The 12,959-nt window shown below is 34.7% G+C and overlaps 1 protein-coding gene across 1 annotated transcript; it reads right to left on the bottom strand.

Moving 5' to 3' along the window:
* Window positions 1-422: 422 nt before the first annotated feature.
* LOC143910456 (uncharacterized) lies at window positions 423-5,367 on the bottom strand. The gene is made up of 2 exons (XM_077428948.1): window positions 4,549-5,367; window positions 423-1,414 (listed from the first exon to the last, which is right to left on the bottom strand). The coding sequence occupies exons 1-2, from the start codon at window positions 5,335-5,337 to the stop codon at window positions 989-991; spliced, it is 1,215 nt and encodes a 404-aa protein (XP_077285074.1). The 5' UTR covers window positions 5,338-5,367; the 3' UTR covers window positions 423-988.
* Between the last annotated feature and the right edge of the window lie 7,592 nt (window positions 5,368-12,959).

Here is a 12,959-nt window from a genome sequence, read left to right as displayed (position 1 = left end):
GTCGAGGTCGATCGTTTCTTATCAGAATTTGCCAATTTTTCTGATTTTCATTGAAACGGTTCCTGTAAAATTGGCTTTTCCTTCCAAATTTTCTATTGCAAACCTTGATTTATTGTTATATCTCAGATTTCGCCAGATTTCTCACCGTAGATGTCTCTGTGGTTGTTTATCGAATGTAAAAATTCGTATTGTTACATGAAAAATGTTATTAATCGTATTTATGCGATGTTAGTAATATCTGATCATAGATGTCAGGTATTCCTTCGATTTACATGTGTATATATGTAATAATTATGTATTTAGATGTCTTGTTAATTATGAGTTTTCAATTGTCTTGTAATAAATTAGCCATAGTGACGACCTGGAGCTAATCTGTAATGTCACTATGGCGAAATTGTAAAAAATAAATAAATATGCATGTACATTCATTTGGTGGAGTCTCAATTAGATTTTATTTGTACTATTCATATAATTTTAAAACATTAACAAAGCTCTTAAAATAATATACTATGTATGAAGATGTGATTCTAACGATCGTAATTTCAGTCAGCTGAGTCGGAAAAACTATTTGTTTTCAAGTACGTAAAGTTTATTTACATGGAACTGGCGACTCGTATAACTTTGAGCGTTTTTAATGTCTTCGTTTTTCAGTTTAATGTTTTTCTCAAATCAACCGATCGCACTTGTTAATGTTCAAAGTTTTCATCTCGTAATTAGTGTCCGACGCGAATCGATGTCGTTATTTCAAAGTTTCAACATTATCATTAACCAATTTCTCCCGCGTCGTGTGCTACTCTAAATTTTTGATGACATCGTTTTCGGATATTTCAAGGATTAGCAGGGTTTCAAACAAAAGAAGCAATGATTTAGAATTTTAATAATATTCTAGAGTGCTTTGTATAATAATACTTTGTATAAAAATGTGCAATTCAAATACAGAAAAAAATCACTTTATAACTACAGTGAGTGCCTACAACGCTCACTGCTTTTAAATTAAACCGTAAGATACAAAATCTTTAGCGACTCCATTCATACGTTCCCTGCAATAATCGGTTAGCAACTTATCCAAATTATCCTCATTATAGTCTTCCGGGCTAATATCCATTTCCGGCACGTCGTCTTTCTCGCATAGGATTATAGGAAGCAGCATCATCGAAGATATCAGACCGAAGGGCATCGTAGATTTGATCTGATCCTCGAAAACTTCACGAGGATAACATTCGCTTGGCTTGCAACCCATCATGGTGAGGTTTGTGCTCAACGTCTCGTAGTATAAATCTAATGATCTCGTGTAACAATCGGATCTTATTTGTTGATCCGTGCTCACGAACATCATGTATGCTATGTCCGTGATCGGTGATAAAAAGCGAATCACTTGCCAGTCAATGAATATCAAATCCAAAAGCTTGTCATCCTGAAAAGTAATAAATTACACGATTAGTAACATGGTTCGGATTGTATTTCTAAAGCCGCGTCTGAACAAGAACACGCAAGGCGCGCACGAACGAACACGGCGAATATGGACGAACAAGTCATCGAAGACCCGTCTTATTTGTTGGTGTTCTGAAATTCTTGAAAGTGTTCATATTTATAATGGCAACACATTATTTGGTTAGTTTTTAATTCCAAAAGTTGTCAGTAGTAAAAAATGAAAAATTTATCAGTAATTAATTATAAACTTGATCAGTAACTTATTCTAAATGATCAGAAGAATATAATAAACGATCAGTAAATTATTCATTTTTGTTCAGTAAATAATTATTTATTTATTAGTTTAAATTATTATATAAATATTTAAATCCTTTTTGATCAAAAAGGATTTTCTATCAGTGAAATTATAATTTTTGACAGTTGGATGATAGCGCGTCGCCCCGCTACTGTCCATTCCCACTCTCATCATGGTCCACATACCGTAATATCCATCCAAATACATCGTAATATATTTTTTTTAAGTTTTATTTCATCAAATTTAAAAAAAAAACATATCTTAGCAGCCAACACTTATTTATTAAAGTGTCAGGTTAGGTTAGGTTAAGTTAGGGTTGGCCCTATTCATTTAAGATTAGGTTGTTAGGGTCGGTATTTATTCATTTAACATTAGGCTAGGTTAGGTAAACGTCAATAAACACGCGAGAACTGAGACAGTGAGACTGAACTCAATCTGGAGCGAGGGGTGAGTCAAAGGCGAGAAGCTGTCAAAATGAAATAATCGTTTTAAAATGATATTACTGATCATCTTATAATAATCATCGACCGTTTCATTTTATTATCTGATTTTTTTGTTTATCAAAAGCTGAATACATTACTGATCAATTAAATACACGCCATTTATAATACAAATCATCTAATAACTAATTGTTTCCGTTCCACCTACATAGCCACAGCGTAGTGCACTGGTAGAGCTATTGCATACCAATAGATAGGTCGTGAATTCAAGTCCTGGCCAAACAGGCTGCTGGTGAGGTCTTGGGGTTATTGAAGAAACACAAATCGACCGTCTCCTGTCTCGGTATAAATCGGTATCCTCCCTGTCAGTTTCCCGCAAATTCGAGTTATTGGCATCTCGAATTTGTTGAAATTTATAAATGCTACCTACATAATGTATTTCTCGCAAATTTGGTGGGCATCAAAAAATTGTTGACTATCCATAGATGACTCTACTTCTTTTCCATTGTATTCTATTAACTGTTATGTTTGAAGAATTGTTAGTACTTACATATGTACTTAAATAATCTAACCATATGTGTCGCCTTGGGGTAATTTCTGTCATGGCACATATGATTTATGTATGCACATAAAAACAATATGATTTATACATAAATCATATTGTTTTTCAATCAATCAAAAATAAATAAAATATTTAATGAACAGATTTGACCATAAATGTTTCTGTGGATGTTAAATGCTCTGTATTTACTAAATTTCGCTGAATTGTTTAAAAATGCTGAAAATTTACAAATTTGACCATAGATGTCTCAGTGGATGTTAATTGATATGTATTTACTTTGTATAATACTAAAAGTAATCGTATCAAATGTACAATGTTTCTGGCCAGAAAGGCGCATTGGGGTTACCTGTTAGGCTTCCCTGGGATAAATTGAATACAATTAAATAAATAAAACAAAATAAATAATTATTTGCAATTAAATACTTCACTTTTTAAGATGTCGATAAGATTTTTTCAGCGTGTTGTACAAATTTTATTAGACATGAGTTAAATATAGGAAACAAATGTGTATATGAATTGAAACTGTATTAGTTAGCAATAATTGCATAAGTCTTATATGTTGAATGCTTTTTGCTAGTACAAATCAGAAAATAGTATTCGCCATCGTAAGATAAAATCACTGAATTTGAAACCCCATCCAGATTACCAAACAAACACAACGCGGTTACGGAGACATTAGGGGTTCCAAAAAACCGCCCGAAATAAAAAGCCGGTTTTCGGTTTTTTTACAAATAAAAAGCCGGTTGGCCGGCTTTCACCGGTTTTAGAAAAATACGATTTTTTTAAGTTTAAAATTTTTATATTGAAAAAAAAAATGTAAATATGTATATATTTGCATAATATATATCTATATTATGCAAAAAAAATAGTTTTTTATAAATTAAATTAAGTTATAAACATTATGAACTTTCATAAGATCATTACTTTATATTATTATTATAAATATTACAAATAATAAAATTTGTATTATATGTACATATATCACAGTCGTAAAATGGCAGATACTAAATACGCACATATAATTAAATGATTTAAATAAGCTAGATATATTATAGATAAAAAGATTTCAAAGTTGTTTTTACGCATCTGTTTTAGCTTAAAAAATCCAAAAGCAACCGTTGCAAATTTCGGAAACAAATTAATTTGAAACGGCAAATTCGTTTGATCACGAACATTTTAAATCCATAATAAAAGTAGGTATGTGGCCTCAATATTTAAAGGGCAATTCCTTCGAAGAAAAATCATTTATATTTCGGAAATTCCTATGCATTTTGCCATAAATCATTTGACTACTTTTTTTGATGTTTTCAAGTACAAGGATTTGCGATAGATAAGGATGCTTTCTATACCTGAAGTTGGGTAGGCCATTGAAACTACATACCATGGTTTATGACCTGGTCCATTACTAAATCTCAAAGAAACCGCTCAAGAAAGAAAGAAGTGTAGATTTTTTTTTGTTCAAAGAAATATACGCCTATACCTAAGAGCGTTTATACACATTTATTTTGATCTTTCATAGAAATTTAAAATTCATAATTGTTAATTTTGAGGAAAAAAACATTAATTAAAGAAAACCTTAAAAAGCCGGTTGATCGAGACAAAAAGCCGGTTTTCGGTTTTTTGAAAAATGGTCAAAAAACCGGCTTTTCGGTTTCGGTTTAAACCGGTTTGGAAGCCCTACGGAGACATACATACAGCGCACGCTACGTTTCTCCGTGTGATCTTATTTGGACACAACATAAAGAAGTGGTTGTGTGCTTAAATACATATCTATTTTCAGGTTTTATGTATAAATATGTACGTGGATTAGCTTTACTTACTTCATATTTAAACAGGAAGTTGTTGATCCAGCTGTCACCGTGACATATGACGTTGTAAGGCGACGTCGTTTCGGGATCTAGAAACCTTTTGTACGTTTGAGCTGTATTTTTCAAAGCGTTTTCAATTATTTTTCGAGTTTCAGTATCCTCCATCACGCTTACACACTTATTTTTCCCCATTTCCATCATTGCCTCGCCAGCTTCGAAATTAGCTGGCTTCGTAATCTTCTGAGTGAGTTTTTCGTACAACTCCGGGTTGATTTTCTTCATGGCATGGGAAGTGGCATGTAACCGGGCTAGAGTCTTCATCACAAGCTGCAGGTGTTGTTTGTCAAAAGGCTTATGTCTGTTATACAGCTTGTATCCGTCCACAGCCAAATCACCAATGAAGATACACTCTTTCTCCACTTCATCGATACTTTCATAGTACTTTGCGTGACGAAACCTGTCTTTCTGGGGTATGCTCAACTCATCCTGGAGTGCGTCTAGTGCTGGAAGTATTTCGGAATAGGCTATGATTTCCCTTTCGTAGAAGAAATCTACCGGAAAAGTCTGTCTCAACATTTTTAATTCGGGGGAGCATTTCACTATAAGATTAATTGATTTTCCGTGTTTATCACTGGCTTTCACACGATAGAGTTTCCCCATATAGTTGTCACCTTTGGCACTAGCTTCCGAAATGTCCAGTATGGCATCTTCGATCTTCTCGTTTATAGATATTCTATGGATGGTTTCGATTATTTCGTCTCGGAGGACGATGGGAGTTTCGGTGCTTTCATCCATGCTCATTGCAGTCAACTAATCTCAATTTACAAAAACAAAGCGGTTAACAAATAATTTTATCTTTATATAGTGTCATATGTACATATATGTATGTAATCTCTACTGATAAATGTAATAGTGACATTTTTTAAATCTAATCACAACAAAGATAGCGTCTGAATGCTGCTATTACATAGGTGTTTACATTGTAAACGACATCAGTAAATGTATCTTTCTAGTCACAAAAAAACATTACATATGGAGGTAAGTTTGTCTAATATGAACACTAGGCCGGAATGAAAAAAGAACATTCATCGATGAACCTAGTGGAAAACTTTCATCGTATCAAGGGAACGTTAAATAAATAAATAAAATCATTAATATTAAACAATATTCTGTACCACCAACCAATCGATTTATCTCGACAAAAATTTCAAAAAAGTATTTTTTTTCATATATGTATACATATACATATCTTATTAGAGAATAGTTTTGTTTTTTATTGAACACAAAAAAATTAAGAATTTTGAAAATACACGTCATCGAGAGCTTCTTTGGGTATAAGTTAAATTAAAAAAAAATTGTCGTAAAATCTGAAATTTGACGTCAAAGTAGGTCATTTTGGACTATATTCATAAAATTCGCTATTTTTGTTTTCAAATTAAATATATACCCAAAGAAGCTCTCGATGACTTTTATTTTCAAAATAATCACGGGAATATAAAAAAAATGATGCAACACTTCTGTCATACAATTACCCATTGCGAACGCGGCGCGCTTTGTTCTAGCAAAACGGTCTCATTAATCAGTCAAAAATGATTTCAATCCACCCAGATAAATTTCAATAAGTGAGTATTGAGTGTTTATTTTATTTTTGAATAGTAAAAGAGTTAAAACTATTCTCGAAAAAGAGATATATGTATGAAAAAACCTATTTTTTCGAAATTTTTATCGAGATAAATTGAATGGTTGGTAGTACAGGACATTTTTTAGAATCAATGATTTTTTTTATTTAACATTCCCTAAGTACGACGAAAGTTTTCCATTATGTCTATCGATGAACATCTAAAATTCGCGTTTTTCGCTTCGGTCCAATGTACATATGTACACCATATGTACGAATCGATTTATCTCCAAATATGTTTTCGATGCTTGATAATGTACAGTTTTACAATCTGTGATGATCTAAATGAAAATTTCGCACTTTGTATGAAGTCTGCATATACAAGATAATCTTCAAATGATTGGTTAAATAAAAATTGCGTTTTTTTATCGGTTTGGATTAAATAAAGATAGACTTAAAATTATTCAGTTTGGAAACAGAAACAAATACATAGTATACGAAACGAAGATTAATGATCATAAAATATGAGAGATCCGATGCATTTTTTATGATAAATGACAAAGCAAATATGCAACCTGATTATAATCACAGACGGAGAGAGTTTATGTAGCTATAAACTTATGGAAGAAATTCAAAATTCAAAAAGCCAAAAAGATTTTATTCTTCAAAATAATTAGCCCAATGCGACCCGATTCGACCCGATCGAAGAACGGGTTAAAGAAGGCAATCCGTGCCTCCGATTAAGATAGCGCTGAGCCAGAGGTTTCCATGCACATTCGCGATGACATTTTCCGAAGAGCATATTCTGCGATCGGCTAACCTTTTCCGGTCGCACCGCCACAATCACCATTAAAAGTAATGGCGGAGTAGGTGGTTGTAGCGAATTGGCAGCCATTAGCTGCGGCTAATCGGCCGGGTAGTTGTCGGTTAGTTTGGCCAACGGCGACACATTACGGGCCCCCCATCAATAAGTTGGCCAGGAACAGGGGCCCCGCTAATCGCACTTTGAGTCCCCAACCTTGACAGCCCCTGAATAATTAATACTGACGAATTCAAAGTTTCGCTAACGACAAGCAACTCGTCGATTGCGCTCTTATCTTACAAGACCGACATCTACTGCGAAATTGATCAGGTTGAAACGGAGTGGGTCTCTCTTTTCGCCAACATTGTCATACTACCTAGTTTAACAGCAATGGTATTATAAATGTATCCTAATATACATACATGCTTGCTCACGCACACAAATTAAGAAAAAAGCTCAAGTTACCGTAAATGAGCTCTAGAGGCAACGGCCGTAAACATGCTAATGAAGGTTGACTCCTCTTCTTCTTTTCTAGCCCTTTTTAGAAAATAAGAAGAGATTACAACCACCGCCACCGAAGAAAGGAGAGATAGCATCAATTGCTCCCTCGTGTACTCTATCGTTGGTCTCATCCGACAACCTGCTTCATGGTGGCCTTCCGCTTTGACTTTTTAACTCCCTTGACTTGTAATATGTCGGTGTAGAATTTAGATGCTTTTAATACTTGCCTTACTGTACTGAAAAAATCCTTTAATCACTGTGCTGGACTCCAAGCGCTCAGTTATAAATGTGTATTTAAATTTTAAATAATGGAAAATCTGCTGGCAGATTGATTATTTTAATTAGCTATAAAAATCATTTTATCAAGTGCAAGAAATTAAAATAAAATGTCGGCTGATGCAGAGCCGTCATTCCAAGTCGGATATCAATCTAATGACCTTTAAACGCGGCGCGTACTGAATTCTCCCTCTGCGAGGCACGTGTACATGGGGCTTCCCGGGAAAATAATTATTTGTGTTGATATTGATCAATGTTTTTATTTCGTAATCGCATTTAAAGACGCCGAAAAGTGTGTTCACCAGTGTCCCGGCCTATGGAGTTTTTAATAGGATCATTTATTTTTGTACAGTATACAACGCGGAGAAGTGGGTTAGTTGCCCACTTCACCGTGGCTGGCTGAACTGGCATCTGATTCTGATGCTCTGGGTTATACATAAATGTAAACTAGTTGATTGATGTCATCCAGCTTTTCGGAGCTTGAGGTTATACTTTATCTACGGGTGACGAGATCTACTTCTGAAAGTTTCCACGGGCGTGGAGGTCAGGTCAGTGTGCAGATGTGCTTCAAGGTTTACGATCAAGTGATTAAATCTTCCTTCTGGAATAGTCGAATTAGGTCGTTGCCCTCGATTAGCGAAGATAATTCCAGGCGAGGTTAACTCTGCATGTTTATACAGATGCGCAATGATGTTATGAAATAGATGAGATCATTGGCTTTAATTCGTGATAATCAGAGTTCGGCACTCAGTGCGCTAAATAGGTTCACTATTGTCAATTTCTATTGTTAAACTTTCTTTTACTCTCTAGAGAGCAAAAAAAGGTTAAAAATAGAAATTGACAATAGTGAACCCATTTAGCGCGCTGAGCGCCGAACTCTGGTGATAACACAAGTTGTATTATATGCCTACAGCATAATTCAAATCATAGAGATTTTGGCGAGGAATATATAAAATATGAATATCCTGCATTCAGTATATTTAGAGAAATAAAATAATATATATGTAAATCCTGGCCACTCGTCATCCATCACAGTGCGACAAGTGTTGATAAGACTTGATAAGGTAAAAGATAGCTAAATTTAAAAAAAACTATATACATACATACATACTTATTAACGCGATACGTATGTACATATATTAAAAATGATAATTATGATGGACGATTGTTCCTTACACATAGAGAATGAGTTTTGCGCCACGAATTTTACGCGGTATTTTATTAGCTTCCAATACTGTGAGACTTAAAAGAGTGAAAAGCTACAAAATTAAAAAGCTGTTTATAGACATTTAATTAAAAAATCATATAGAAATTCGTCCATAGTAATAATATAACAGTTAATTAAAAGACGATTATTTTTTTTAGAATAAAGTATTTGTAGAAAAACGAGACTTTTTTATTATTTAAATCCGTGCGAATGGAACACCTGTAAGAATTCGATTTGCTTTAAAATTATTTTTTCAATTTCATCAAAATGCCCGATGGAAAAGTTGAGTTCGTTCACAAATTCGAGAGAGCTAAAAGTAATGAGCGTTCGCTTTATCTCGGGCAACCCTTTTTTCAATTTGGAACCACCATACACTCCAGACGAGGGGAGAAAATTGTCGGTTGACATTTTCGCCGCGATAAGCATCGCGCTGAAGTTAAAAAAAAAATGCAAAGGAGCCTCTCCAGTTTTATATCAACAGTAAATATTTATTGTGATTTGTGATTTGCTCGCCGGCACAAGCGCACACAAACAAAAGGTCGCCTACGGCAAACAGAAGCTTCTTTTCCAGCAGAAGTGAGCGGGACGGATGAGAGAGTGCCGGCACAAAGCATGGACACACAGCCAGCGAAAAAAGAAGTTACTTTGAAGAAAAAAATAAGGGAAAACAAACAAGTGTTCATCTGAAGTCTCTCCCCCATGAATATGCGATTGAAGCGGCGGAGGGTGGGCCAATCTCTCCACCGTGCGAGACAAAGTCCCCAATTCAAATAGAGCAGTTTAGCCACACGGATTGTTAAAAGCCTTTAAATGTTTTGTTACAGTGTCGGAAATGTATGCAAATGCGCATCCACCTGAAACGACACCATTACTGTAGCGATTCACAGTTTAGAGTAGTTTAGCTTCAGATCCTCAGCATTGTTAACAGACCTACCCTTGAGTCTAATAGTATACACTTATCCCATGATTCACGCAGGACATACAAAGTTTCACTATGAAAATACATACATCGAAATAAACAGATAACTTCAAACTAAGAGATGCCGGAATATCAAACCTTGCTCTAACGTCACATCAGATACAAAATTTAAAAATTATGCATATATAAAAAAGTCAACAATATTGATTCAAACCTACATAGCTTCATTCGTTATTTAATGATGGCTCTGTTGCGTTGCAGAATGCATTTACGTACATTTTTTTGTTGTGCCGATAAATTGGGCAGCAGAATTGAGGTCCATTTGTCGCGCTTATAGTGACATTCGAAAGGGATGCTGAATAACTGATGAGTGGACAACCCTTGGGTGAAATATAAACGGTAAAGTGCCCACCAGAGATTTGAACCTGTGTCCAATAGTTGGCGACTTTTTCTCTTACTGCAACTTTAATACTACGTAGAGACCTGAATTCGCAAACAAAACAACCAAAATTTGATACGGGCACAATTTGAATGTAGTCGCAATCGACTTCTTCCAAAATGATGTTGCGAAATAAATGAGTCTTGAGATAAAAATTTCTGTAAGCATATTTTTTAAGATATTCTTTAGTGCACAGTGCAGTTCCCCTAGTTAAGGTATCGAGTGGAGTTTAATAATAATTTCGGAGCATAAAGAAATTTACAATGGACGTATAAAGCTCGTAAAGGAGGAGGGCGATTTAGACGGGGGATTTTGTTATTTTAAGACTTAACATGAATGTTGGTAGGTAGTCCACACCTAGGAGGAATTTAATTAAATATTTGAAGCTTTACATTACCAAGGGGGGCATAAATGTCGTAATAAACAACGTCTCGGTTACGCGAAACAGAACATTACGTGACGCCATTGAAATGATGTACGTCTTCACCGTCATCACCACAAATTTCAAGACAGATTTCGGCATTTTTTGTTTTCGATTCTTCAGCGCGTTAAAAACTTTCAAGATTTAAAACAATCCCATCTTTCGGGAGACAAGTTCTTGAGGTATTTTTCATTTGTAACTTTTCGCATAAAAAATTCAATTCCGAGTATATGTATGCGTTTCAAGTTCACATTTCCATTATGAACGCCCTTGCCGCCAAAGCTTTTGAAACTTTTATAACACTTAAAGCGTTACGTCGACTTTAATCAATACCTCAACACGCATACGAATGGTGGTAGTGGGATTAGGAACAGATGCGAATTGGTGTATTTGAACCAAACCGGAAAAACGGAAAAATAGTCGATTACATTCTGTCAGTCTCTGTCTCAACACAAGACTATGATTTAAATTTAAAACTTCAGAATACTAAACTGGCTTCATGTAAACCTACATATATGTAAGCAGTGGCGGACTGGCCATACAAGCGAACATGCCCGATGGCATGTGGGCCCCACTATCAGTAAAATTAAATAACTTTTTAATTATTTCACGTGTGTAAAAATTTATAGGATATTGCACTTTGGGACCTAAAGTTTGGGCATTTCAACAAAACAAATTTCTTACGATATACACAAACAACTAATACCTGCTTTAACAGTCCAAGGATCGGTTAACTTTTTTTATTAGGCTCAAAATGTAAGTTTCAACATTTGCGTGGGCCCTTTTGCCGGGCCTATTTCCAACCTCAAGATTATGCATACCTATGTAATAACTACCTACTGAAATAAAAATGGGCATAAACAAATTTCCGTGAATAATATAAACTGAATTGCTTAAAACAATTTTGATAGGACGATTCATCATCAACCAGCGATTTAAATTTACATACTTCATACTTTCAAAATAACATTTGATTATGCTTCGACGATATAGTAAGATTTAAATACACAATTTTAAACAGTTTCCGAATATAAAATCTATTCCTAATCTAGACACATCCATGTATATAGAAATATAGGATAGGGGCCCCCTCCCCAAAATCCCGATTTTCGATTAACATTAATTGAAAATATTATGCATTTTTTTCAGGGACGTAATTTGGGGGAGAGGCATACGGGGGCACTCGCCCCCCTAAATTAAGGAAAAGTGTGAATATTATGAATTCAATTACTAATGAGATACTATGGATCTACATTTATTTCTTATGTATGTTACTTTTGGGTAACTAATAAAATAATCGCTGCTATGTGTTTTGAAAAAAAAAGATTTTATTATTTCGAAACAAGTATATTTTGGTTTTTAAGTGGTATGCCTTGGGTAAAATTCTTAGAAATTGTTCATCCTATAGAGCGAATCGTGAGAAAGGTCCCCTTTACTTTATTTTGTCTCAAAAACAGATGTGTAACGTTTATTTTTCCGAAAGTTCGTATATTAACGTGATCAGTGATCGATTCTGGTTCAAATTTTCGCATGATCACAAAACTTTATCTATTGTTATTACGTACATATGTACATAGATAAAGTGAAAAGATATTCGGTAGAAATTAAGATAGTTTTTTAGTGACTCAGTTAGATGGTCGATTTTTTTTGATCATGTGTAGATTATTGGAAAAAAATTTTTAACCTTGGGGGGCCCCCTTTGACTCCTGGCATGCACTAATTTCAGTCCCAGTCCGCCACTGTATGTAAGTTCACACAAGGGGCGATCGAAAACGTTTAAACCACCCCTATAATTTAAAAATACATGTGCATACAATACATATTATTAGCCAGCAGCATAGCTCGGTCGTTAAGCTTCTGCTTAACACCGAGAGGCGCCGGGTTCGATCCCATGAGCTGACCTCGATTAAAAATAATTTAGAAAATATTAGAAAAGAGTATATCTGTAATGCTGCTGATCAGATCTGGATATTTGTGACTCCTGGTCGATCGTTTCCTATCAGAGTTTTCTCTGATTTCATTGTTGAAATTATTCCCGATTAAAATTTGGCTAAAAATCCTTCCTATCTACTACTATGTCACCACTATTTGAGTATGATTAATGTACAATTCATAGATGTCTCGTTAAATTGCAAGTTTAAGTCAGTGTCTCGTAATTCAGCGACTTGTATAAATAAATAAAATGCTGTATTGTTTGTAATTGGCCAGGAAGGCGCATTGTGGTTTACCTGTAAGGCCTT

This window comes from Arctopsyche grandis, chromosome 4 (assembly GCF_051622035.1).
Source record: "Arctopsyche grandis isolate Sample6627 chromosome 4, ASM5162203v2, whole genome shotgun sequence".
In the NCBI taxonomy this organism is placed as follows: domain Eukaryota; kingdom Metazoa; phylum Arthropoda; class Insecta; order Trichoptera; family Hydropsychidae; genus Arctopsyche; species Arctopsyche grandis.
Note: the sequence above shows the minus strand (reverse complement) of the source record. Positions and strands in the feature narration are given on the sequence as shown.

Bases quoted from the DNA above. Each gene is read 5' to 3' on its own strand.
- LOC143910456 (XM_077428948.1), bottom strand. From the start codon at position 5,337: ATGAGCATGGATGAAAGCACCGAAACTCCCATCGTCCTCCGAGACGAA. The intron at 1,415-4,548 runs GTAAGTAAAGCT...ATTACTTTTCAG, and splicing joins ACTTCCTGTTTAAATATGAA to GATGACAAGCTTTTGGATTT.